This window comes from Leptonychotes weddellii, chromosome 6, assembly GCF_054177405.1.
Source record: "Leptonychotes weddellii isolate Sample4059 chromosome 6, ASM5417740v2, whole genome shotgun sequence".
Taxonomy (NCBI): Eukaryota; Metazoa; Chordata; class Mammalia; order Carnivora; family Phocidae; genus Leptonychotes; species Leptonychotes weddellii.
In genome coordinates this window covers 113073357-113100592 of record NC_138374.1, presented here as the reverse complement: position 1 = coordinate 113100592, position 27236 = coordinate 113073357, and the positions used below count along the sequence as shown (strand labels likewise).

The 27236-nt window shown below is 52.5% G+C and overlaps 1 protein-coding gene across 5 annotated transcripts in view; it reads right to left on the bottom strand.

The window, feature by feature from the left end:
• The window catches only part of NAV1 (neuron navigator 1), a 244319-nt gene that overhangs the window by 83786 nt on the left and 133297 nt on the right, over window positions 1-27236 (bottom strand). For all 5 annotated transcript variants that reach the window (XM_081823043.1, XM_081823041.1, XM_081823044.1 and 2 more), the window contains 2 exons: window positions 9349-9451; window positions 4283-4648 (listed from right to left, as the gene is read on the bottom strand). In XM_081823043.1, coding sequence (XP_081679169.1) covers window positions 4283-4648; window positions 9349-9451 — 469 coding nt within the window. The remainder of the gene's footprint in view (window positions 1-4282; window positions 4649-9348; window positions 9452-27236) is intronic.

Sequence of the window (27236 nt, the reverse complement as noted above, 5' to 3'; positions counted from 1 at the left end):
ATAAATAAAAAAAAAAATCTTAAAAAAAAAAAAAAGAAGTCCCATTAGCTATAAAACTCTTAGAAGAAAACACAGGGGCAGAGGTTCGTGACATTGGATTTGGCAGTGACTTCTTGGATACAACACCTAAAGCATAGGCAACAAAAGAAACATTAGATAAATTGGAGTTCATCAAAATGAAAAACTTTTGTGCTCAGAGGACACTAATAACAGAATGAAAAGGCAACCCATAGGACGGGAGAAAATATTCGCAAATCATATGTCTGACAAGAGATTAATAACCAGAATATATAAAGAACTCCTACAACTCAACAATGACAACACAACCCAATTAAAAAATGGGTAAAGGACTTGAGTAGACATTTTTCCAAAGATGACATAGCAATGGCCAATAAACACATGAAAAGATGTTCAACACCGCTACTCGTCAGGGAAACACAAATCAAAACCACAATGAGATACCACTTCACACTCATTAGGATGGCTATTATTAAAAACCCAAACAAACAGAAAATTGTAAGTGTTGGCAAGGAGGTGGAGAAATTGTACTCCTCATGCATTGCTGGTGGAAATGTAAAATGGTATGGCCCTGTGGAAAACAGTATAGAGGTTCCTCAAAAATTAAAATAGAGTAACTATATGTGATCATATGTAACTACATATGATCTGATAATCCTACTTTTTGGTATGTACCCAAAGAATTGAAAGCAAGGGCCTGAACAGATATTTGTTCACCAATGTTCACAGCAGGATTATTTACAAGAGCCAGAAAGTGGAAACAACCCATCGACAGCTGAATGGATAAATAAAATGTGGTATATCCCTACATTAAAATATTATTTAGCCCTAAAAAGGAAGGAAATTCTGGTACATGCTACACATAAATGAACCCTGAGGACATTATGCTAGGTAAAACAAACCAGTCCCAGCAGGACACATACTGTATGATTCTGCCTGCATGCGGTACCTAGAGCAGTCAGGTTCACAAAGACAGAGTAGAATGGTGGTTGCCAGGGGCTGGGGGGAGGGGAAAATGATAAGTCAGCATTCCATGGGGACAGAGTTTCAGTCTGGGAAGATGGAAAAAGTTCTGGAGATGAATGGCAGTCATGGTTACATAACCATGTGGATGCGCTTCATGCCATTGAGCTGCACTCTAAAAAATTGTTGATGTATTAGCTATATATAAAAAAACGTATTTTGCCACAATTTTTTAAAAACTGTAATTTTTAAAAATAGGATTCTTTTGGCAGCAAATTCACCTTCCTCATTCTAGTTTGCTGAGCTTCCGTTTGAAGAATGTGCCTTCCCTGAGCCCCCACAGACTGGCAACCCAGGGAAGGCCTGGTGTTTGGATGGAGCGGAGAGAGCTGAAAAACACCCAAGGGGCTGCTCCCCCAGCAGATAACTGAGAGCACTCCAAATCACTGTCATCTTGCATGGCTCACTCGGACGGCTTGTGGCTGATCGTGTGTCGCCCAGTGGGGAAAGCAGAGGCTTCACCTCTCCTGCTAGCCTAGTATTGGGAAGCAGGAGACTGAATGGCAATGGGCAGTGGCTGACAGGGGTCAAGGAGGTGTCACTGTGTTGGTTGAGAAAGGAAGCCCTACAGGCCACCCCTACAGGGAACAGCCCTACTCAGTTCATGAATAGGGAAAACAATTTTCGGAGAAACAGGACATTTTCTAAATTATAAAACCTGGACGGAAACCACAGTGGGGGTTGGGAGGGCCAAGAAGGGGGCTGAGCAGGGGCCGCTCAGGTCTGCATGTTCTCTTGCTGGAACTGAGGATGCCCAGTCTCTAATGAAAAAGCACAACACTTAACCATGCAAACACATAACTGAGGAGTGACTGCTTACATGAAAATTACTGGGATTATAAGTGGGTTCCCTTCAGCTCTGACTTCCTTAGCACACTGAAGGGTGGGTGTGTTCCTAGGCCTGGCAGGGAAGTCAACAATGGAGAAACCTTAAAACTATCAAGCGTTAAGAGTTCCTGCTAACTGCAGACCGCCCATAAACAACACACATGAAATCATCTTGGAAACCAGCATCGCAGATTGTAGTCAGGTCCACTTTACGGATACTTCCATGCCAACACTTTCTTCTCCAGAAAGTCTGAGTTTGCACGTTCTCATTCATGCTAGGCTAAGTGAAGTCTGCTTTTTTTTAACTGATTCAGGAGCACACACCCTGTCCAGAGGGAAGGGGATAAAGAAAGGGTGGATTAAGCTCATCTTTCCTGGCTCCCCTCTGCCTAGCATCCCATGCCCTCACACCCCCAAAATCGATGCTTCCAGGTTTGGCCAGCTGCTGCTACATCTGTCCCAGCTGCTGATTCTGAGTGGCACTCGGGTGAAACTGCACAGTCCCTGGGGGCAAGTCTGGGAACCTCAGGGGGCAGGAGTCCTTCTCCTCCTTCAGAATGGCATTTTAACAATAACGATAATAACCAGTAACAGCAAAAAAAAAAAAAAAAAAGCTAACATTTATTGAGCATTTACAATGAGCCAGGGATTATTCCAAGCACTTTCTATGTGTTTAGCTATTTAATCCTTATAATCATCCTGAGATAGGTTCTATTATCTGCATTTAGCAGACAGACAAACTAAAGCCTGGAGAGGTTACCTAACTTCCCCAAGCTCACACAGCTAGGAAGTCCTGCCACCTGCGTCAGACTGGGATCTCTCCAAAGGCAGGAGTCTTGTGCCTTCCAACGTTTGGTAAATCTTCTGCCATGGCCATTGCGTGCACCGTGGAGGACGGCTCTCACCTCCCTCTGTCTGGGAGCTTCCCGAGGGCTGGGGCTGCAGTCCTTCCAGCACATGGGGAACTTTCAGAGCCCTCTGCCTCACAGGGGTTGTGCCTCCCTTTGCTCCACCCAACTGGGAGCTCTCAGAAGGCAGGGACCGGATGCTTCCTCAGAGAAGCAGCTTCCCAGCACAGTGGCTGTACAAAGCAGCCCGTCAGACACCTTGGCTCTCCTTCCTGCCCGGCAAAGCCCTCTGAGCACAGGAGGAGCTGGGTGGCTTTTCTGCAGTCCCAGCTCCAGGCTGGTGGATCTGAGCGTGAGGTCGGGCCGGCCCCGGGGATTGAAGAGGCAGTAAACAACCCCATTCATGAGTCAGTTGTTTTGCTCCAGAGCAGCCTCATCAGCCGGACAGGCCCTGCCCAGTCCCTCCAAGTTTGTCCCCAAGGGTGGGGAACAGTGGATGGCCTGGAGCTCAGCTCTTAGTCCTTTCCTAGGAGGGGCTACTTTCCATTCTCTTGAAGCTTGGGGGTTTTTATTGGGAAGAGGTAGTCCCTGAGAGGGGGAGGGGGAGTGGGTGTTGTCACTACTTGTGTGGTCCCTTGCAAAGTTCCAGCAAACCAAGAAGGAAGAGAGGAAGTAGCAGTGAACTGAAAGATGCTCTGGAGAAGGTTCCAGAACCGCTACAGCTCTCCGATCTCACAGCTTGGAACAGTTGGGCCAGGACCCCTGCCACCTCCCACACTTCTTTCTTTCTATCTTCTCCTTCACTTCCCAGACTGTTGCCTATGTCCACGTTGCTCCACAAACCCAACCCTGCGAATTGGGGGCAGAAAAGATGAGGGTCCCTGTGGGGCAAAGTACAGGAAGGAAGGGTTTAACAGACCGGGATAGGGGCTCGGAAGTTGCATTACTGGTAGAAGGTCTGCAGAGGAAGAAACCAGAGCAGTGGAAACTGAGTGCCATGGGGGAAGGCACACGGGACAGAGGGGCCGGGAATCCCGGCGAGGGAAGGGGGAGCCACCAGTCCCACTTTTCTGTTTCAGTAGTGCTCTTATTTTCTCTTCCTGTTAGACTCGGAGGTAGGTAGGTGTAGTCCTCTCATCCTCTTTTTACAAAGGGGATAGCAGGATTAGGTTGTCCGAGGCCCACACGGAGTTAGCAGAACGGGGACTAACACCATTTCCTCCCCAGAGCCCGTCCCGTCAGCCTTTTGAGGGCAAAGGACCGGGGAGGGCGGGGCATGCCTTAGAGCGACAGCCACCCGGGCCAATGAGAGGGAGGTCCCGCCATTGACCAATCAGCCCCTCCAATGGTGGCCCCACCCACCACACCAAAGCCCGTAATACACCACATCAAATTTCGGGGGCAGCCACGACCAGTGTCCAAAGGCCCCGCACAGCTGTCTCTTGTCACAGCACAGCAACCCAAACTCCTGTCGTGAGTCCAACTCCCCTCTGAAGGAATCCCGCTCCACTGGTCTTCCTCCTGCCCTCCCTAGCCCCCTTGCCCCACGGTGCAAGGGGCCTTACCCGGTAGTGATGTCGTCGTCCTCCGTCATGGTCTTGCCCATGAGGTCGCTGTCGCTCATGTAGCCGGACTTGAGGTCCACCTCGTCTGAGTCCAGGGACTCGACCAGCTCCAGGCGGGAGATGTGGCTGAGCTTGCTGGGGCTGCGCATGGGCATGGTGTGCGAGTAGTGGGCCCGTTCCCCGTGCATGTACCAGGCGGGCGGCCCCTCCGAGCGGCAGCCCCCGCCCACCGAGGGTGCGTCCCCGGCCTGCAGCCGCGGGCTGGACTGGCCATAGCGCCAGGAGAGGGGGGACGAGCGGCTGGAGAGGCTGGACACACTGCGAGGGTTGGCGTCATCACTGTCGTAGCACGTCATCTCCAGGGAGCTGGGCAGAGGGCAGAAGGACACTGGTTTTCATTCTGGCAGGGCCGCTCTGGGCCCTGTCCCGGCGGACTGCACTCCAGCGACCCTTCCGCCTTCCCAGGCCCTCCCGCCTCCTCTGCACCTGCCCACGTGGGCTCCAGGAACCTCCAGGAGGCCTCTCTTCGGGTCCGGCACCCCTGTTAGTGTTACCTGAAGTTGTCAGATGAAAAGGATTCTTAAGTGCGAGGGAACCAATCCCATATACTGCCTAAGGGCATAGATTTTATGACATGAGCTGGGTTTTAGTCCTTTTCTACCATTTATTTGTAAGTGAGCTGGAGGTGAACTCATCAATCTTGCTAAGCCTCCATTTCCTCATCTGTAAAATGGGGATAATAGCATATTAGCTACTCCACAGAGTTGTAAGGATCACATATGTAAATGTCTAACGCAGTGCCTGGTATATACAAGCTGCTCAATAAATGGGAAGAGTCCAGTGGGATCGCTTGGGGGAAGTGGGACAGACTGGTCACCCCAGCTGCAAAGGCCTTGATCATTCATTTGTTCAGGGCGTGTCTATCACCTCTTTTCTGTTAACAAGCTAAGAGCTAGTTGATTCCCAAACCAGAGATGGCAAAGCCTGGAGTGGGTTACAGAGGGTATAGGCAAAGCTTTGGGAACCTGAGATGCGTGGCTGGTTCCCAATAAGACTAGTGAAAGGCCTAAGCTGTCAGGAGAAAGCAGCAGCACCTCACCAGAGAACAGAAGCAGCCTTAACTGGAAAGAGGAGAGAACATGGGGAAATGGACAACGGGGTGAAGACAGGATGTGCAGGGCCCCACGCCTCAGGCCCTGCTAGGCCAGGCCAGGAAAGCATGCCCAGGTTTGTGCTGGATGACCTGACACAGAGGGAGTCTGGGAGTTGGAGAAGGAGATGCCTTTCTCCCCCAGGGACCCTCTGCAGGTGGCTGCAGAGAGCAAGGATAGTTGGGATCTGCTTGGAGAGGTGGCCTGGATGTGGGTTCAGACAGAGACTGATCATCCCACTCATCCCAGCAGCGTTGCCAGCCCCAATCAACCATGGGTAGGGTCTCAGGAGCTCGGCCTGACTAAAGCCAGGCAGGGTTGCGTAACTGAAATAGGATCCATAGGCCTGGAAAGCTGGGTAGCTAGGGCAGTCTGTGGCTGCAGGAGTTACACAAGCACACGAACCCCCCACTCTGTGAACACATCTATTTCTTAGTCACTTTGGGGGGTTAAGGTATGAGTGGGACACTGATTTTTCTATTCTTGTTTTTGTAATGCTCCTTGAAAAAAAGAAAATCCTCCCAAATTGTGTCTACCAACCCTGAGAAAATAAGGGTTCATTTTTTTTTTAAAGATTTTATTTATTTATTTGAGATAGAGCGAGAAAAAGAGAGAGAGAGAGCGCACGCGCACACACAAGCAGGGGGGAGGGGCAGAGGGAGAGGGAGAAGCAGGCTTCCCAGACGTGGGGCTCGATCCCAGGATCCCCAGATCATGACCCGAGCTGAAGGCAGACCCCTAACCGACTGAGCCACCCAGGCTTCCCCAAGGGTTGATTTTTTTCGATCAACAGAACTGGAGGAGCCCAAAGACCCTTGAATCTGAGCACGCAGGTGGTCTCTACAGAAGTCCTGTGCACAAGCTGGGGGTGCCCTGGCTGGGCAGGGCAATTTGTGAGCACTGCCTCTGACCCTCTGTGGGGCTTCCTGACCTGGCGTGCATCGGGCTTCTCCCCTCTGGGCCCTCCTCTGGTGTTCGGCGTGTGCTTCGTCACATACTGTGTTATTTCTGTTTCTAATTACTGTGGACCTCGGAGCGAATGGAAGTTCCCTGAAGGAGACTGTGGGCCTGTGTGACTGGCCGCCTCGCTCACCACTGTATGTCAGCACTTTGCGCACGGCCTGGCATGTTCTTGGGTCCAGGTACAAGAACCAATCAATGAGGAGCAGACCCAGGACGAATGTGCTGAGTTGAAGAGCAGTGACGTTCTCGTCGTCAGACTCAGTCCCGGGACGCACGCAGTAAGGGTTTAATGAAAACAAGCTGACCGTGACGATGAGATGAGAATGGGAAAGGAAAGGATGATGATGGCCATGGTGACGACGCTGGAGAGGTCCAGGACAGCCCGTTTCCCTAGTCAGTCTACACCACGGCAATAAAATTAGTGCGCAGTGTGGGTTGTGCGTATGCGGAGCATCCAGATCCCTCAGTGCTATTCCTGGCCTACTCCTGCTTAGCTCTCTGCACTAAAAGTGCCTCTTCCTCGGTTCTGCTGCTCTTTTTTACACCCCTCCCCAACCCATCTCCAGACATCTCTAAGTCAGCAGGGGAGGATTCTAGCTTAAAACGTCAGTTCTTGCCTTCCAGCCTTGCATCTGGCACTTCAGTCTTGCCTTTCTCTCTCTCTCGCTCTCTCTCTGGGGTGGGGAGAGTGGCGGGCTTGGAGGGAGACTTTCATTTCCTCTCCAGCCCCAACCCCCTGACCCAGACGCTCTCCTTGCTGGGGAAACGAGCCAGTAGAAATAGAGGAAGCAGGACAGAAATAAAAGATTTCTGAAAAAGGAATTGAATCTAGAGCTAGCCTCTAAGTTCCAGAGTGAAAATAACCTGGCTGGAACTGCTCACTGGACGGGAAGCTCCCCATCAAGCATGAAGCCTGTGTTTGTTCTGGGGTTTGGTGCCCAGCACCGTGCCTGGCATGGGTTCTAAGCTTGCCGGACACAGAACCCACCCTCATCAGCCGGCGTGACTCCGGCAAGGGACCCCTCTCCCCAGCCTCGGCTGCTACTTCTCTAACCCAGACGATATGAACATACCCTGCCTCCTCCCAGGACGGACGGAAGGGCTGATGGATGGAAAGCACTTTAAAAAGTGAAAAAGCCCTACATACTCAGGGAATCGTTTTGGCTATCAAAGCGTGGACCAGGAAGAATATAAACCAAAGGCTAAGAGAGGAAGTGGCTCTGGGTCCACAGTCAACAGCAAAACCAGCTCAGGGCTCTTGGTTCCTTTTCCACAAAGGGAGGCAGAAGCCAGAGGTCGGAGGCTCTCCCCTCCAACCAGCCAGCTCTCTCTTCTCCACCCCAAACAGAAAGCAAAAAGGGGTCAGCCTGTCCTGCTTCATGGGCTGGCCGCTCAGAGTCAGTGGCACCAGGACACGGAAGCTGTTGCTTCTACCCTTCCACTGCGGGTGAGTCATTTGGGGTGTGACCCCCTCAGCAACTAAGCACTTTCTGCCTTCTTTGGCATGGAGCTGGCATATGATTTGGTTGAGAGCTGTTCCAGCAACTTCCCTGGATGGGGGAAGGAGGATGCTCAAGATTTCCTCCACCGAGTCCCTGAACTGGTGAGCCAAGCTGAGCCCGGCCCCTGTCTCACTTGGGTCCTGCTCAGGACTGTGAGGGATGGAGGTTAGGAATAGATGTAAGGGGGCCTGAGCCCCAGGGCCTCCAGGAGCCTCCCCCCATGCACTCTTTTCCTCAGATGTCCTTGACCACATTCCTTTCAGTAGGCTGGGTCCTGCGAACCCCACAGAATAGAGGCTTTGATTTAGCACTGAAAATATTTCAGCTATCTGGGAGCAAAGGGCTGAGTGTCCAATAAGGAGGATGGGACAGGGCTAGGCAGAGTAGTGGAAGGAGGAAGAGGGGTGTTCTTAAGCAGAAGAAGAACTAGAGCTGATGGGTGAAAGCTATGAAGCCTGATTTCTGTTCCACTGCCTGGTCATGGCAATCCCACGGTGCACAGAGATGATTGACAGTTAGTGAGTTCTCTGTCACTGGAGGTATGTCAGTTTAGTCTGGCTATCATGTGGCCACACACTTGGGCTCAGCAAAGCCCCTATCCTTTTGTCCTTCTGTCCCAACTTTGCTCTCATTTTCCTACCCCAGGAGATGGGGAGGAACCGATCTCCAGTCCAACTGGACAGGCCACCTAATCGCTCTCAGCCTCCCTGCTCCACACCCCCCAGGATTTCCCAATCCTGGCTGTCTGCTCCCTCTCCTTCTACCCCCTGCCTGGCCCTCTATCCCCCTTGGAGCTGACAGCATGAGCTCATCTGAGCAGCTCTAGGAGCCAGTGGGGGAAATTCTGAGTCATGGTAGAGGCCGTGGTCAGTATGCCGCTCCAGGGAGAGGTGCCATGGGAGGGCGGGATGCCCCACACTGCGGGAGGCTGCAAGGTCTCTGCAGGGTGGGGTGAAGGGGCATAGCCCCATGGCATGGATCTGGGTGACATGGAGCCTGAGCACTCAGGCTCCCTCAGGCTCCCTCAGCCACTGGCTGAAGAGGCAAGGGGACACCTAACTGAAAGAAGAGGGAAAAGATGCTGGGTGTTGGGATGGGCACGATTCTAGAAGCCTCTAATAACAGAAACTTCAGGACAGGAGGAGGACAGCATCTGTAACAGATGAGGAGACTGGTGTTGAAGGAGGGAAAGTGGACAGGAAGGTCATGCCCTGAATCATGGGGTGGCTTTGCATTCCCCACTCTTGTGCTTTTCAAACTCATTTGCTCAAAATGAAATCTCATGCTCAAGCGCAAGCAGATCCCAGGCAAAGCCAAGCTTCTTTTGCCAAGATGGCCAACTCTCCTGTCCCTGCCGCGGTGGCACCGTGGGGCTCTGAAGCCCTGCTCTCCAGACTGGGAGAGAGAAAGAGCAGTGGAGGGTGTGGCCCCGTCGGCAGTTTAGACCTACCTGTGAGTCACCTGGGACCCTCGCAGACTGGACATGGTCTCTTCCAGGTTCTGTCGAAGATCCAGGACATTCTGCACTGTCCTCTTCCTCTGGGACTCTGGGTCTAGAGGGAGAAAAGAGCAGCTGGGTGAGTGGAGAGCTTTCTGGTGAGAGCTGAGGGTGTCAAGGAGTGGAGACTGACGATGTCCCGAGGACACTGCTCCCCAGGCCATGCTGGTCACCCTAGACACATGCCCTTGAACCTCCTGACATCTTGACCCTAGAAGGGGTCTGTGTTGGGCACGCCACCCAGACCCCCTGAGGAACTGTTTCTTCTGGCTTCATTTTTGGGAAGCCTTGCTTCTCAGAGCAGAGGTCCCTGACAGGCAAGGTTCCTGTGGTTGAGGTCAACTGAAATGTCTGCCCCAAACCCCATCTCCAGTGATATGTTGGTAAATGTTTAACAACCAGCCCTCAGAGGTGGGGACGCCCTGACTTGGAGTGTTTGCCAATTTCTGTGGTGTAAATATTCCTCCCATGACTCTTTTAAGCTACCAACATGATGTCACTGACCTCAGGGTTAGGAAGAGATGCTACCAGTCAGCTCTGGGAAGCTGGTAAGAGCCAGCTCCAGCATGTCACACTCCCTGGGCCCCAAGCCCTGACCGGGAATGTCTGGACTTGCTCTATGGGGCTCAGGGGGGATAGTGCAGATAGAGCCCCTAAAAGTGAGGTGGCTGGTGGGGAGGCTGGAGGGCATGAGCAGTCATTCTCCGGAGCACAGACTGAGCTCTGGGCAACAGTGCGATCCCGAGTGAGGAGGACTGTATGGGTACGGCCACCACCCTCAGAATCCTAAACGATCAGGGGTCCTTTTATTCAACCTTGGTTTCCAGGCAGAATGTTAACATGGTCAGATGAGAAGAATCAATCTACAACAGAAAAAAGCAAACAGAATTTATCCCATCTCCTTTCCAGAGTGAAAATAACATCCAAAAGATGAAGAGGTTCTGAGCATGAAGAACTCAAAGAACTTTCTCCATCTTTCTATCAATCCATCCAGTAAACCTTATCAAACACATAGTTTATGCCAGTAGGCCCTGAGGACACTAAAATGAAGAGGACCTGTCCCTCTCCCGTGGTTTACCTTTGACTGTGGGGTCCAAATTCACTGAATGGAATCAAATCCCCCAAGGCCTCCCTGAAAGGCAATGTATGGAGGGTCAGGGGCCTGCAGAGAGCTGATTGCAAAGCCATGGAGAAACCCCAAGAATCCTGACTCTGAGGCTACTTCCCTTTTCTATCCTGAAACCCTCTGTGGTCCTCCCCTCGTCAAACTGCCCTCTTGGTCCCTCCCCGACCCACAGACTCAGCAGGGGCATGAGGTTCTTTTTGCTGCCAAAGGGAACATTTCCGAATCCCTTCAGAGGCCCATCTTCCCCCAAGAATATACTCAGGCCGGCTGGCAGGGGGCTGCTCTGTCTTGTTGGCCGAGGGGGGACTGGGGAGGGGGGGCAGGAAGCCAGGTGGCACCTTTGCTGAGAACCAGCTCCACACCCAGACCCAGGCACCTCTCCTCTCCCTGGGGGAGCCTACAGGAGGCTGCTACTGCTGGTAGAGTCGCTCATGGTGAGCATCATGTATCCGGCTTCCATGCTGGTGGCAAGAAGGGACAAATGGCAAGCCTCCGTGCCAGGGGCCTGAGCTCTGTCCCACAGAAGCGTCGTCACTTCTGTGGCTGCCAATGCCTATTTATCCTGGCAAATGGCACCTTGTGAGCTTCTCCAAGGCTTTAACGGATGGCTTGGCATGGAACACAGACAGGATCAGAAAGTATACACATATATTTTTAAAGCTTGGTTCCCAAATGCCTGTGTGGGGACTAAGAACATCGTGCCAAGATGTGGGTTCCTGGGCTAGGGCAATTCTTTCTATGGGTTTGGCAGCGATGAGGGAAAGGCGCGCATAACTCTAAGGGGTGTGCAGTCCCAAAGAGGAAGGTGACCAAGAGTTACTCAGAGACTTGTGTGCATGCCAACCCTGTGCATGTATCAGCTAGTTGAATCCTCACAACGTTTACGGGAGGTTTGTGCTCTTGTCCCATTTTACAGATGGGAAAACTAAGACTCAAAACGATGAAAGAAATTGCCCAAGGCCACAGAGCGGAGTCGAGCCCAGGAAGAAACTCGTATTTCTTGTGATCGATCACAGGGCATCTCTGCACCATTACTATCAAGCATGCTGACAGCACACAGTAGGTGCTCAATGAACATTTCAATAGACGGATGCTACCACAAAAACTGTGCCAAGAAATACATTTTTAAAAAGAATGGATAGGGGCGCCTGGGTGGCTCAGTGGGTTGAGGGTTTGACTCTCGGTTTTGGCTCAGGTCACGGTCTTGCGGTTGTGGGGTCGGGCTCGGCGCTGGGCGCGGAGTCTGCTTGGGATCCTCTCTTTCCCTCCCCCTCTCCCCCTCTCCCTATTCGACCATGTGTGCGTGTGCGCTCTCTCAAATAAATAAATAAAATCTTAAAAAAAAAAAAATGGATGGCTATATGTCCCTTTAGGAAGATGTCTTTTTTTTCTTTTTAGGGAAAAGTATTTAATATACATAGTAGCCAGCCCCAGGAGGGTCCCTCTGTATTCTCTAATGCTCCTGGCCCTGGGACATGGGGGTGTGGGTGTGGAAACCTGGGTTTTAATGCTCTAGTAGTGACAAAAAAAAGAGACACTTTCCTACTTCTCATTGCACTGATCACATTGCCCTCTTCCCTCAAAGACCACCCTATCCCGCTACCTCATTTCCGTGTCGGTAGAGTGGGGTGGGAATACCCCAAAGTCTCATAGACTTGCTGAAAATTAGAGCCACAAGAGTCCTTGGAGGTGACCCGGTCCAAGTGGTTACAGAAGAGATGGGAGGCTGAGGTCCAGCGAGGGGGAGATGAGCTGGAGGTCTCGGAGAGACCTGGAATAACGTCTGATGCCAAGCCTGCCTACGCGCATACACAGCAGGAGTTTGGGTTAGACCCTGATTTGCTGGAGGGTGACCTAGATCTGCATCTGCTCCTAGGCCTGGGTGGGTCCTGCCGAGGCTACCCCCCTGAAGCTCCCTCCGTGCCCCAGCACTGCCCCCTGGTGGTCATCCTGGGCATGCCAGCCTGCTTCTCAAAGGTTCAGCTCAGGGTGGTGGCTCCTGAGAAGTCTGGCTGTGCTCCACATTTGTGGGTGACAGATACCTTCCTCGGGGTACAGAGGTAGCCCCATGATGAGAGGCCTGACATGCACATACAGGGAAGGCCTCTGGAGCTCAAGAAGCTGCAGACACATTGGCTAGGTTGGGGGGCAATTTGATGTTCCCGTCCATGACCCCAAGGCAAATCTTTACATATTTAACTAGAAAATATGAATAAAGTTACATTTGCAAAAGAGTTCGCCCCACCCCTCACCCTTGCCCCCTCTTGACCTTCACTCCATCCACCTGACTCATACCTAAGCTTCACCCGTTTCTCACCATCTCCCATGAGGATCAGAGATGGGGTGAAGGTCTGTGAGGCACACACCATTTTGTGATGATGACCCCAAAGCTTGCTGATTTGTTTTACTGGATAAGTCATGGTGCCTCAGAGGTCACCTCCATGTGTCTTGTCAAATGTTTAGTCTGGGTGTGGGATAGGCCTAGGGGACTTAACAGAGTACAGACACAGCAGAGAGGGAGGGCCTGGTAGCTCCTCTCCTCCCTCAGCGTCCTTCCCTGTGGGATGCAGTCAGCACACCCCCAGCCTATTTGTCATCTTCGTGCAGATGAGAAAAAAGCGTTCTCCAGGCCGGCTTAGCTAGGGTCTTGCTCTTGCTTGGGCCCACGCTGTGGCCAGCAGAGCACACCTGTCCCCTCCATCGGATGCCCTGATCCGAACACCCCTCACAGCCCTACTCTGAGGGTCTGGGTATGCTTGCTCTTAACTCCTATAGAATAGGGTCCAGCTGTAAGAATGGTGTGTGTGTGTGTGTGTGTGTGTGTGTGTGAAGCAGGGTTGGACAAAGGCCAGGTAGGGCTCCTGCAGCTCTGGGTTGACAAGGAGGTCTACGGGGGGAGCTCATGAGGTTGTCCGGGCTCCAAGCCTTTCCCTGCAAAAGGAGCAACCAGGGAGGATGTATGTGCTCCTCTGGCTCAGAAGAGAGCAAGAGTCTCCCCCAACCCAGCCATCACCATGGTAACTCACAGGTGCCACCAACAACATCACCCTCCCAGCATGCACTGGGCATTGCAAGGTAGGATGGTGTTTCTACACACTGTTGCCCCTTACGCAAGACCACAGAGGGCATACTGTTTGTCATGAGTCTCTGGGCTCACGGACTGGCAATCAAATAAACCTGACACACAGATACACACACACACACACAAATGCAAATAATGTCGCTCCTGAACGCTTACCACACGGCGGGCATGACCCTAAGCACTTTGCCTATCTGTGGACTCCAAAGCTCCTGTTTTTTCCACTACAATACAGTGCCCCGAAATACACATGCCTCCAGACATACACAACTACTTGTGGTCTGGCCAGTAGTTTGTGGAAACCATTAGAATCACATGTGTGGGGGCGCCTGGGGGGCTCAGCCGGTTAAGCATCTGCCTTCCGCTCAGGTCATGATCTCAGAGTCTTGGGACTGAGTCCCGCATCAGGCTCCCTGCTCAGCAGGAGTCTGCTTCTTCCTCTGCCCTTCACCCCACTTGTGCTCTCTCTCTCTCTCAAATAAATAAATAAAAATCTAAAAAAAAAAAAAGAATCACATGTGTGCAGGTCTGCAGTTCTGCAGACACATGCACCGAGAGGTTTACGTGGACCCCTCCTCCACTGTAGGTGAGGAAGGAAAAAGATGAAAGCAATAGCATAGGGATCGTTTAATCTGGAGAAGGGATAATGCACAGGGAGGAAGCACTGTGCAACTGGTGGCAAATCAGGAAAACAAGCTTCCCCAGGAAGGCAAGACAGTGAACTTGAACTAGACTAGGAACTAACCAAGAAATGGAGACGCTGGGGCAAGAATGGACAGGGCGGTGTAGTAGCAAGAACATAGTTCTTCGAGTCGGAAAGACCGGAGTTCAGATTCTGCTCTGTCCTTTCTCGGTGTGTCTGACCTTGCACAAGGCACCTCAGCTTGCTGCAAGTTTCCCCCTCTGTAAAATGGGGAGAATAATGGTGCCCCGCTGGGAGGGTCGTGGCGAGGGTGACAGTGCTCATTCAGGTAAAATGCTCTGCGCGGCAGTTGGCACATAGTAGGTGCTCTAGAAACGGTAGCTCTTGTTCATCACAAGGTACAAAGGGGCCGGTGAGCAAAGGGCGCACGCTTGCACTGGGGCTGGGGCTGGCTTCTTGCTTCTTTCCTTTGCAGGTGGGGGGTGCCAGCCCCCCAGGTGCAGCTCGGGTGGACTGCCCATCCTCCTCTGGGCCCTTGCCCTGGCTGGGGGAGGCCCTCAGCCTAGGAGGCAGGGAGTAGACGAGGTGGAAACAAAACTTCATCCTTGAGTCATCAGGTCTGATGACAGCCCTGCACCATAGTGATGTTCCATCTTCAAACCCGCTCCCCCGGACCCTGGCTCAGCCGAGGGAGAGGCTGGGCCTTGGGGGCCATCCCTGGCCAGCAGTCTGAAATCGGAGGTAGTAAGGGATGGGGGCCTCCAACGCAGGCTAAGAACCCCACCAGATTTAGGGAGGTGTGGGGAGGAGGAGGGACTCCAGGGGATCCATCCCCCAGCAGTCAGATTTACCCAAGTTCTGTACAATTTTAATTATTAGCTGACAATTAAGTAAACTGTGATAACTGACTGCCGAAATCTTAATTACTTCCACCAATGTTTCAGAAACCGCATTAGTCGTTTAGCCCAGGGCAGAGGCCACAGAGGACCGGGTTCTCGGCTGACTTCTGTACGAGCTTCTGCTGTGAGTGGCTGGGCTCCGTGAGAAGCCACAGGAGAAACGGAAGTGACTCAAGGGCAAGAACATTTTCAAGTCTTGGCATTTCGGGGCTCGGAAGAATCATCTGCCCTCTCACTTCATAGATGGGGGAAAAACAACACCTCCCTCAGGCCCAGAGAGCGGAAAGGCGTGCCCCGAGTCTCCCAGGTGGTGAACAGCAGGGCAGGTGTGCTCTTGGCCTGGGGCTCTTCCTGGCTGGGCTGTGGGCTGGGGATGAGAGGCACTGAGATGAGTCCCCAGAGGGGGTGATCAAAATGTAAATTACAGTGGAGCACCTGGGTGGCTCAGTCAGTTAAACATCTGACTCTTTGACTTCCGCTCAGGTCATGATCTCAGGGTCATGAGATCAAGCGGGGAGTCCGCTTGAGATTCTCTCTCCCTCTTCCTCTGCCCCACCGCTGCTCGCACACGCGTGCTCTCGCGCTCTCTCTCGCGCTCTCTCTCGCGCTCTCTCTCTCAAAATTAACAAATAAATCTTTAAAAACAAACAAACAATGTAAATTACTGTTCGGGATGGTCTGGGAATAGATCCGCTTAGACATCCAGGCTAGACTAAATGACCTGCAGAAGGAGGAATCAAGCATCTCACACACACACACACACTCAACCACTCCCAAGAAGAAAACAAAAAATCTCTCCTGACCCTTTTAGATCCCAAGGGTGGCATCCAAGTCTTCTCCAAACTCTAAAATCTGTCAGCTTGGGCTCCTAGTACACATGGGGCAAACAGCATTATAATAAAAGCGTTACGAACACAAGTATTCCAGCCCTAGCCAGTGGGCCACCTTCTCCAAGAATATTTAGTACCACGAGCACAAAGGATGCTTGGGAGTTTACCACATCACAACTAGTATCCACGGCTGACATGCTGTGTTTCCCATGAGTCAAATGTCTTTGGCATCACTTTTCTCTCTCTCCTCTACTCAAGGACACACACCTTCGAAGTCCAGCCAGAGGAGGCGACGGGGGCCCACCTCAGCCCTCCAGGTCTCCACCCCCTGCTCAGAGGTTGCTCTAGGTGGGTCCTGCAGGTCCTTGCAGCCAGCAGCCTTGCACCGGATGGACTCCTCATCTTGAGTCTTGGGAGCCTCGGTCTGGCAGTGCGGCAGAAGCAGGCATGGAAACTGACAGGTGACCCAGCTCACCAGTCTCCCCTGAGCTCAGGCAATCTCCCTACAGTTCCACTCCTCCCTCCACCCTGCTCACCATCCGATGAGCCCGGAGGCCCTAGAGAGAGAGCACTGGGTGGGCCTCCATGCAAGAGGCACCCCCTTCCATGGAGCATGCAGGCGGGGGGACGTTTTATTGTGTTACCAATTCTGTCATTTCACTCATCCCCCCACGTAAGTCATAATATTGTCAGAGGCGATTGTCACAGAACCCTGCGGTGTGACAAATCACACACTTCTAGTTAGTGAGTGCTCCTGCCCCCTGGAGAGTTTCATCCTTGCCCCAGAGAATCCTGAATCCTCCCAACTAGCGTGTGAACCAAACCGGAGCCAAGTGTTTGTGGCCCTCCTGCGGGGTGCTGCATGGGGCAAAGTACTTAGAAAGAGCCAGGACTCAAGAAATAATATATTGGTCACATGAATGGGAGGCAAGGCAAGGCAAACCAGGAGATAGAAGTGAAATCTGGGGCCAGAGAGAAGGGCATGCATGGTCCACCCCTGGCCTGGGATTGCCAGGCAGGTGTCTCTCCAGATCACCTAGAGTTTTGATTTTGATTGAGTCAGAAGGTTTGGATCAGAGAGCCTCCACAATATGTCCCTAGTGGACTGGGCTAAGAGGAAGGGGGAGGCAGGGGTACAGGGGAGGAAGGCAGCGGGGGCAGGCTTGCTCTTCCTGAGGGCACACACTAATTAGCTGTGGGGTCCTGGATAAATTACTTCCCTTCTCTGGGCCTTAATTTCCCTATCTATAAAAAAACGGAGTTGGGAGGGTGCCTGGGCAGCTCAGTCGGTTAAGCATCCGACTCTTGATTTTGGCTCAGGTCATGATCTCAGGACCTGAGATCAAGTCCCATGTCGGCTCTGCTCTGGGTGTGAAGTCTGCTTAAGATTCTCTCTCTCCCTCTCCCTTTGCCTCTCCTCAGCCTCCTCTAAAGAAAAAATAAATCAAGGGAGTTGGGGTAGGGGATACCCAAGGCCCCTAACCAACTTTGACCATCTGGTTCTATAGCTTTGTAGTTGGCTAAATCCCATACAAACATCTTTTCTCCCAGAATGTGTTAAAGATTCGGGGGTGAGGGTGTCATCCCCAGTGACCATGACTCAACAGGCTGAGATGGGGCATATTTGCAAGCCCCCAGTATGGATGATACAGAAGGTCTTGTTTTTTAAAAAAATATTTTATTTATTGGGGCACCTGGGTGGCTCAGTCAGTTGGGTGTCTACCTTCAGCTCAGGTCATGATCCTGGGGTCCTGGGATCAAGCCCCACATCAGGCTCCCTGCTCAGTGGGGAGTCTGCTTCTCCCTCTCCCTCTGTCCCCTGCCTCAAATAAATAAATAAACAATCTTAAAAAAAAAAGTTTATTCATTTGAAAGAGAGAGACAGACAGAGAGCATGAGCAGGGGAAAGGGGGGGTGGGGTGGGGAGAGAGGGAGAGAGAGAGTAAGTAAGGGGGGGAGGAGCAGAGGGAGGGAGAGAATCCTCAAGCTGACTCCCCCAGAGCGTGGAGCCCAACAAGGGGCTCCATCTCATGAGCCTGAGATCATGACCTGAGCTGAAATCAAGAGTCAGACACTTAACCGAATGAGCCACCAGGCAGCCCCAGAAGGTCACATTTTGAGAAATTCTGACATCTTGTTGCACACCACCAGAATAGATGTCCATCACAAAACAGGGCTGAGTTCCTGATGCCAGGCCACTGGGCTGTGTCCTGGGCCTTCAGACCAAGTCTACTCCCTGGGCACACATCCACTGTTTTCTGGGAAAGCCCACTCGTCCATCACGAGGAGCCACCTAGTCCCCCTCCTGCTCGGAGGATGCCAGCCCCAGTCCAGTCCCTGCCAGGGTCGCTGCTCAGAGACGGGCCACAAGGGGGCGCTGCTGGTCCTCAGCCAGCCGTGGCCTTGCGGCAGCCGCAGTACTACAGAAAAGCAGCCCTCTCGCTCTCAGGCTTGCAAGGGGCTGCCAGAAGGGTCTTTTCCCCTCTGCATTCTGCTTAGCACACCTCCTTTCCTCCCAGATTCTGCACTCCTGGGGCCTGCATCCTGCCCCCGACCCCAGGCCTCAGTGCCTGGGTTGTACTATCATCCTTGGAGAAGCGCCAAGAGTTTGCAGCATCTACTTTGGGGAGCCTGTCCTACTCATGGGGAGAGGGAGCAGTGCCTGGCTTCTGGGCTGAGCCGATCAGCCCTGGGCGTGCAGAGGGTTTGCGGGGGGGGGTGTTCCGGGGACCTGTGGGCTCCACTTGGCAAGCTCAGATCCAGAGCCAAAGTCTTGGAGAGACTCCAACGGGCTTTCTGCTCCAGTGCCCAGCGGGACAAGGGGTTGCCTGTGGGGCGTGGATGAGGGTTTGGATCTGTGCTCTGGAGGTCTCCCTCCTGGTGAGAGGGAGGAGAGTCACCCCCGCCACACCCCCACCATGCCCAGCCTGGCCCTTTCCGGGGTGTGGGGGGGGGACGGGATAGTGGCAGCCTCTGTCTGCAGTGAGCAGGAGGGAGGAGGGGAGCCAGACAGCAGCTCCACAAGGCTGCCCGGGTCAGGCCAGCTCAGCCTGCTCAGCCAGTGAGCAAGTGCAACCTTTGGAGGCGACCACGGAGAGTGAGCATTAAAGCTCCAGGGGAAAGCAATACCTCCGCGGCCACTTCCTACCGTCTAGCCCTGATACGGCTTTAGGTTAAGGACCGGTGGAGGGCGGTCAATGCTGGGCGCTGGGGGCCAAGGAGGGGACGCCTGCCTGCACCCCTGCAGGGAAGGGGTGCCGGTTTGCTAATCCTGTCCTCTTCTCTTCCCCACCCCACGTACCTCTGAATGTGAGGTTATAGGATCAGAGAGAAGATTCTCGAACATATTCAATCTTCTCTCCTTTAAAGACTTAGACACTGGGCTCAGCTCGGGAGGGCAGGCCTCCTGCAGAAAATGAACTGCCTGCCTCCACAGGAGACAAGCCCTGCCTCTCCTGCCCAGCGGACCTCAAGGTTTACTGGCACTGCTTTCCAGTAGTGATGCCGCCCAGACCCTACATGTTGACACCAGGCTCTCGTGACGCTGCTGCTGGGGGCTGGGAGCTGGGAGTGGTTGTGATAGGGGCAGTTTACACAGCAGAGAGGGGGCTGCAGGCCAAGCGGGGAGGGGAGAGGAAGCTCGGGAAAGGGCTGGGGGCTGGGGGCTGGGCCCGGGTGTGGACCACGATTTCTGACCGAACTAGTAAGATCAGTTACTGGCTAACTCTTTGACAGCGCCGTGTGCCACGCACGGGTCTAGCAGCTTCATGTATATCAGCCCATGTAATCTTCATGACAGCCCTGTGAAGCAGTCCAGTTAGTATCCCAGTTTTGCCATTGAGAAGACTGAAACCCAGAGAGCTTAAGTAAGCTGCCTAAGGTGATACAGCAGTGAATGGCGAAGCCAGAATTGGACCGCATTGTCCAGTGCTGCAGCCACCAGCCGCAAATGAATATCTAGATACACAGATACAGAGACAGATGTACTTCCCAGAACAGAACAGTCACCCTTTTTAACAATTCACGGGCACCTGGTGGCTCAGTGGGTTGAGCATCTGCCTTGATTTTGGCTCAGGTCATGACCTCAGGGGCCTGGGATCGAGCCCCGTGTTGGGCTCCGTGCTCAGCGCAGAGTCGACTTGAGATCCTCTCCCTCTGGCCTTTCCCCCATGCACATGCTCTCTCTCTCTCTCTCTCTCTCATTCTCTCTCTCAAATAAATGAATAAAATATTTTTAAAAATAAACTAAAAAATAAAAAAATAAAGTACAATTCAATGTTCTTAGTACATCTGCAAATTTGTGTGACCATCACCATCACCTAATTTCAGAATATTTTTATCACCCCCAAAAGAACGCGCCCATTAGCAATCACTCACCACTCTCCACCCCACCCCCACCCCCGCCCCAGCCCCTGGCAACCACCAATCTCTACTTTCCATCTCTACAGATTTGCCAGTTCTGGATATCTCATATAAATATAATCATGAATACTGGCCTTTTGTGACTGGCTTCTTAGCACTTCATTCATGTTGTATCAAGTATCACTATGTCATTCCTTTTCACGGCTGAATAACTTTCTACTGCTTGGATATACCATATTTTATTTATCCATTCATCATTTGATGGGCATTTGGGTCATTTCCACGTTTTGCCTATTTTATGAATAAAGCTACTATGAACATTCATATACAAGTCTTTATATGGACATACATTTTCATTTCTCTTGGATATATGCCCAGGAGTGCAACACTGGGTCATACGGTAAACTCTGTGTTTAACATTCTGAGGAACTGCCAGACTGTTTTCCAAAGTGGCTGCCTTTGGGGCACATGGCTGGTTGAGTCTGTGGAGCATGAGATTCTTGGTCTCGGGGTTGTGGGTTTGAGGCCCACGTTGGGTGCAGAGATTATTTAAAAATAAAATCTTAAAAAAAAAAACCACCAAAGGGCGCCTGGGTGGCTCAGTTGGTTGAGCGACTGCCTTCGGCTCAGGTCATGATCCTGGAGTCCCTGGATCGAGTCCCGCATCGGGCTCCCTGCTCAGTGGGGAGTCTGCTTCTCCCTCTGACCCTCTCCCCTCTCATGTGCTCTCTCTCTCTCAAATAAATAAATAAAATCTTAAAAAAAAACACAAAAAACACCAAAAACCCAAAGTGGCTACCCATTGCACATTCCCACCAGCAGTGTGTGAGGGTTCTGATCTCTCCACATACTCTCCGACATGTGTTATTGTCTGTTTTTTTTTATTATTATGGTCATCCAAATGGGTGTGAAGTGTAAATTATTGTAGATTTAATTTGCTTTTCCCTAATGACAAATGAAGTTGAGCATCTTCTATATTTAAAGTTAAATAAAATTTAAAATTCACTTGTCATTTGCCCTTGCCACATTTCAAGTGCTCAATGGCCACATCATCACGTTGGCTCCTAAGCACTACAGATAGAGACCATTTCCATCGCCTAGAAAGTTCTATCGGACAGCACTGCTCGAGCCCGGGGGCTTGGTCTATACTAATACCACCGGCTGTTTCCAGGAGGTGTTTGCCCTTGATGAACTGTCTAGTCTGGCCTCTCCACTTTACAGATGGGGCCCATCTAGAGGTATTTGGGGCCCTGCGGCTGAAGACCAGAATGGGTCAGACAGAGACTTGCCAGAGCCCAGGGTCTGAGTTAGTGGCAGAAGAGGATCAGCAGCAAAGGTATGCTCTGGCTCTGTGCTTTTGTCACTTAGCTCCTCCAAATCTTTGACATCCTTTCCTTTCCCAGGACCTACCAATGGCCAAGTGACAAGAGGCACTGTCTCTGAAGATACTGCTCTTTTGATGGGAGACCTGCCCCCGTCACGCCTCTGCCTGCACCAGAACTCCAGGCTAGGGACCCTCCGGAGTTCTCTCACCCAGACCTTGCTGTCTTCTCTGCTGTAGAGGTGCGTCCCTCCTGACTCCTCTGGAAGTAGCTGGACTTCAGCGAGGGGACACGTCGAATGGATAGATGGCCATGGCTTTTGATGCACCTACTGACCCAAGAAGCCACTGGCTTCCACCTCAGCCATCCATGTAGGGCCCGGCCTCTGGGAGTCTGCAGCCAGGAGGCTGGCATGCACATGTGGGGGTCAGGCACTGTGAGCAGTGCCAGGGGCCTTGCTGTTTGCTGGGGACTGATTAGAAAATGGCGAAGTGGGGGTGGGCTGAGGGAATCAGAGAGGGGCTCCTGGAAGATGTGGCCAATGATCTGAAACCACAGGAAGGGAAGGAGTGAGTCTGACCACGGACAACAGAGCAAGCCCCTAGTTCAGGAACAATGTAACCTAAGCCAAGGCTGAGCCATGAGAAAGGGCTGGCTCTGGCTGTTGGGTGGCAGGAGGCCACGGGGCACAGAGCCAGCTTTACCCCCAACCAGCCTGGGACCTGGGGCAAGGTACTTACTCCTTGGGCCTCAGTACTCCTACCTATAAAGTGAAATAATGGCACATACCACCCAGAGCTCCTGATCAGATTTCCTGTCTTTTCCCCCACTAGATTGTCACCTCTGGGAAGGCAGAGACATGGCATATTCATCCGGTATCTGCACACAACACCTCAAATACAGGGCATGCTCCCCTCACTGTTTTAAACCAGACAACGGGAAAGGGGTGTGGATTTGGGGTGAGGGTGGCACGTAGTTTTGGAGACAACGCAGATGTGTAGGGTAACTGGTCTGCCAACTTGTATATGTGCCCGTGTAGACAGCCCCTGCCGCAAGCCTAGAAAACGGCTGCCATGAATGCTCCTCGAACATCAGAGCAGGCATGAGCCTCAGAGGTTGTTGAGCACAAGAAGAAACCGAGGCCCAGTGGAGTGGCAAGGACTCGGTGAAGATGACACAGCTTGCTGATTTCAGAGCCAGGCTGGGGCTGGAGAAGGTAGAGGTCAGGCTTTAAGGAAATTCCTTGGCTCAGAGAAGGTTCGGGACAGTGTGTGGGCGATGCAGGGCTGCCCCAGACGGGGGAGGTCTCTCTGCCTAAGAAGGCTGCTCACACCTCCCTCTTCCCCAGCCCCAGCTCTCCCTGCAGAGCATCTGCTCCTACATCAAAGAGCTGTGATCTGCCCAGTCTGGCTGCCTCCCTGGAGGATTCACATTTCTGGAAAAGCCTTCTATGTCACCGATCCCCTCGACCCTCTGCTGCCTACCACTGGGGACCCTCAGGCTCAGCCCATCTGCCACTAGCACATCTCCCCACCTTCAGGATGGTCCTACTACCCACCAAAAGGACCAGGTTTGGATAAAGGCCGTGGCACTGCCCCATAGTTTGGGCACAAACTGAAGCAAGAAGGAATAAGGTCAGCTTTAAGGATTTCCAATTAAGAAGGCAGAGAAATCCTACAGTGAAACTTAATAAGGTTTGCTTAAGAGTTCTTAAAAAGCAGGCAATGTTCTCTGAGGCAGGAGGGGAAGGGGAAGGAGACAATACTTACTCATAATTTTCTAGGTACCGAGCATGATGCTAGACACGGATACACAGTAGTCCCCCTTTATCCACAGTTCCATCTACCCATGGTCCTGAAGCCAATGATCCTCCTGACTAGTGAGAAGGTCAAGGGCAGCCTCGCACTATGTCACAGCGCCTTCATCATTCCCTTCACTTCACCTCAGCACGTGGGCATTTTATCATCTCACATCATCACAAGAAGGGTGAGTGCAGTGTGAGATGATGTTCTTTTTTTTATTTTTAAAGATTTTATTTGTTGGGCGCCTGGGTGGCTCAGTCGGTTAAGCGACTGCCTTCGGCTCAGGTCATGATCCCAGGGTCCTGGGATCAAGTCCGACATCGGGCTCCCTGCTCTGCGGGGAGCCTGCTTCTCCCTCTCCCCCTCCCCCTGCTGGTGTTCCCTCTCTCGCTCTGTCTCTCTCTGTCAAATAAATAAATAAAATCTTTAAAAAAATAAAAAAATAAAGATTTTATTTGTTTATTTGAGAGAGAGAAAGAGAGTGTGCACAAGCAGGGGGGAGGGGCGGAGGGTCAGGGAGAAGCAAACTCCCCACTGAGCAGGGAGCCCGACGTGGGGCTCGATCCCAGGACACTGGGAACATGACCTGAGCCGAAGGCAGACTGACTGACCGACTGAGCCACCCAGGCGCCCCATGAAATGAGAGTCTGCATTCATGTTAACTTTCATTACAGTATATTGTTATAATTGTTCTATTTTACTAGAAGCTATTGCTGTTAATCTCTCACTGTACCCAATTTAGAAACTGAGCTTCATCAGAGGTATGTACATACAGGAAAAAACGGTGGATACAGGGTTGGGACTACCCACGTTACAGGCATCACCGGCGGTCTTGGACCATGTCCCTTGCATGGGGGACTTGGGCGACTGTGGTCACTTGGGCGACCGTGGTCTCATTCATCACAGATTTTCAATGAGAAAGCAACCTAACAGAACAGAACCCAGAGATAAACAGCCTAGCTATTTATGACTCCCCTGATTAGCTTCTAGTATCTGTCAATAGGACGTACGTGTTCGTAGGGACATACTGCCGACCGAGGCGATCATCCCGGGACTCTGAGGCCCAGCTCATCCTGCCAAAACGTGTAGTCATATGCCCCCTTATGCTCTCTCCTGCTGGGGAGAGCATAAGGGGGCATATGACTACACGTTTTGTCCCTTAACACAACAGCTATTAGGGGTTAAGTATAATTACCCCCGTTTTATAGATGTTTGGCTCAGAGAGGCCCAGTTAACTTCCTAAGGTCCACAGCTTTCATGAGTGGTATAGTAAGAAGGTGAATCCACGTCTGACTCTGAAGTCCGTGCTTTTTCCCAGATACATGACAAATGACAACCAAGACAGTATCGCCAGACCCCAAAAGGCCCCTCCTGACTGACACTCCGGCCCCGCACTCCTCACATTCGCAGGAAGAGGCCTGTCCTTTGGGCCGCGGAATGAATGCACTGCAGGACTGCCAGGAGACCGGGGGTGGGGGGAGGTGGGGGGTGATGGGCGGCAGGCCAGGTCAGCGTTCCTCCACCTCCAAGACTCGGGGCCACCAGCCAGGCCGGGCCTTGCTGGCGGTCACTGCTCCTGCCCGGTACTTCCTCGAGGGAGCCCTTCCTCCCCACTGGGCTTTGGCCCAGCTCTGGAACCTGCAGATCTTCTGGCCTCGGAAGAACCTTCCTAGAGCATCTGGCAGGCAGGTTGTGCGGCCTGCTTGCCAAGACCAATGGCTATGCTCGACTGCTTAATCAGATCACTCAGAATCCTCCTCTTGCCTGTCCAATTCCAGTGCAGGAGCCTGGGAACCAGCTGTGGCCAAAAGCAGGGCTCCGGCACCAGCCCCTCCTCATGACCTCCCACCCGCTCCTTCATGGGGAACATATGTGGGGGCCTGGAGGCTCCCACCCCACCTCCTCCTGACCCTGCCCTGCCCCTGCTAGCTGGTCTCTCATGGAGAAGGCAAGGGGTCCCCCACACATCTGGAAGGGAAGGGCCTTCTGGAAGCCAAGGCCCGTGGGTCCCAGTCCCAGAATGTTCTGGCACCTGGGAGCAAGCTGCTCAGCCCTTCTGGGCCTCAGTTTCCCCTTCTGAGAGAAAAAAAAAATCAACCCCATTACCACACTCGTGAAAGTGGAAGAAAGGATATGAAAAGAGAAAGGAGCTTATGTACTGGGCATTCTTCTCCAGAAGGTCCAGTGGGGTGGTGTGCAAGGGCTAGGGTCACTCTGGAGAGCTTGGGACCCATACTGAAGTGAAGCCCAGGGAAGGGCAAGAAGAAGCACCCAGTCTCAGCCCTCGCCCAAGCCCAGCAGGGCCTTGCATACAGCCCATGGTGGCCCAGGCCCTGCACTGCAGCCCCACCAAGTGACTAAGGATTGGTCATTGTTTGAATGGAGCTGAATTCCCAGGAAAAAAATTCTCCCCTGGAGATTTCCAAGTCTGCAAGCTACAAAGCCACATCTAAGTTCAGTGACGACAAATCCTTCCAGCGTGGAGCCAGTACCCCTTCCCCACACCCCGCATCCCCCCACCCCAGCTAGCCCATGTGCTAGGATTCTTTGAAGAACCCAGCACTCCTGCTTCTTCCTGCAGGAGTCCTCCAAAAGAAGGGCAGAGAAGACGTGAGAGGGAAAGACGCCAGTCTGCATGCTGAGTAAGGTCCAGCTTGGACCAGGAGCCACACAGGGCTGGAAGTGGTGATGAGGGGGAGGGCCAGCCTGCCTGCAGGAAGTTCTTGGAGCTGGAGGCAGGGGCTGGGGAGGATGGAGGCACAGGCAGTGAGCTGCCTGCACTCTGGGCACAGGGGCAGTGGGGGCCTGTGTGTGTGAGCCCCTGGGGAGGAGGGTGCTGCAAGAACGCCCTAGGGGCGCCCGGGAGAGCCAACTGCCCTCTGCTGTTCATCTTCCTCCCTGGTGCAAGGAAATGCTCTAAACCCATGGAGGCTGGAGCAGGAGGCCTGAGCATGGAGGAGGCTGGCCTGGGGGTAAATTTAGAACTGGGACCAGGCTTCCAGGGAAAGTGGACAAGAAAAATGAGTACTGAGAAGAGTATGGCCTTGACTCTTGGAAATCCATAGACGCCTTTGGCCGAATTGATCTCCTCTGCCCCTGTCTGGAGGCAAGGAGGCAAATTAACATTTATTAAAAGCGTTCTGTGTGCCAGGCCCTTCACATTCCTATGTCCTTTAAGCCCCATAATACCCCTGTAAGGCAGGCACCTTGAGAGCCCATTTTGCAGCTATAGAGACTGATGAGCTATTTGCCCTTGGCCTCAGCTAGGAAGAACCAGGGCTGGGACAAGAACCCATCTTCTCTGATTCCACTTCCAGTGCTCATCCCCGTGAGTCACTTGGGCGACTGTGGTCTCACTCATCACAGATTTTCAATGAGAAAGCAACCTAATAGAACAGAACCCAGAGATAAACAGCCTAGCTATTTACGACTCCCCTGATTAGCTTCTAATATCTGTCAATAGGACGTACGTGTTCTTAGGGACATACTGCCGACCGAGGCGATCATCCCGGGACTCTGAGGCCCAGCTCATCCTGCCAAGACGCGTTCTCCCTGCAAATGATCCCCAGCCTGTCTCGGAGCAAGAGGCCCAGGCAGCTGGTGACCCCTGCCCCCACCGTCCCAGGGGTCGTCCATCTTTAATGAAACAGAGGACGCCGAGGGGGCACCCCAGCCTCAGAAGAAGGGTCAGAGAAGAGATGGCCAATCAGCTGCGCATGCCTAGCTCCAGCGCCACTCAGCAGCCAGCAGTTCGTTGACAGAGGGGGTCCTCTGGCC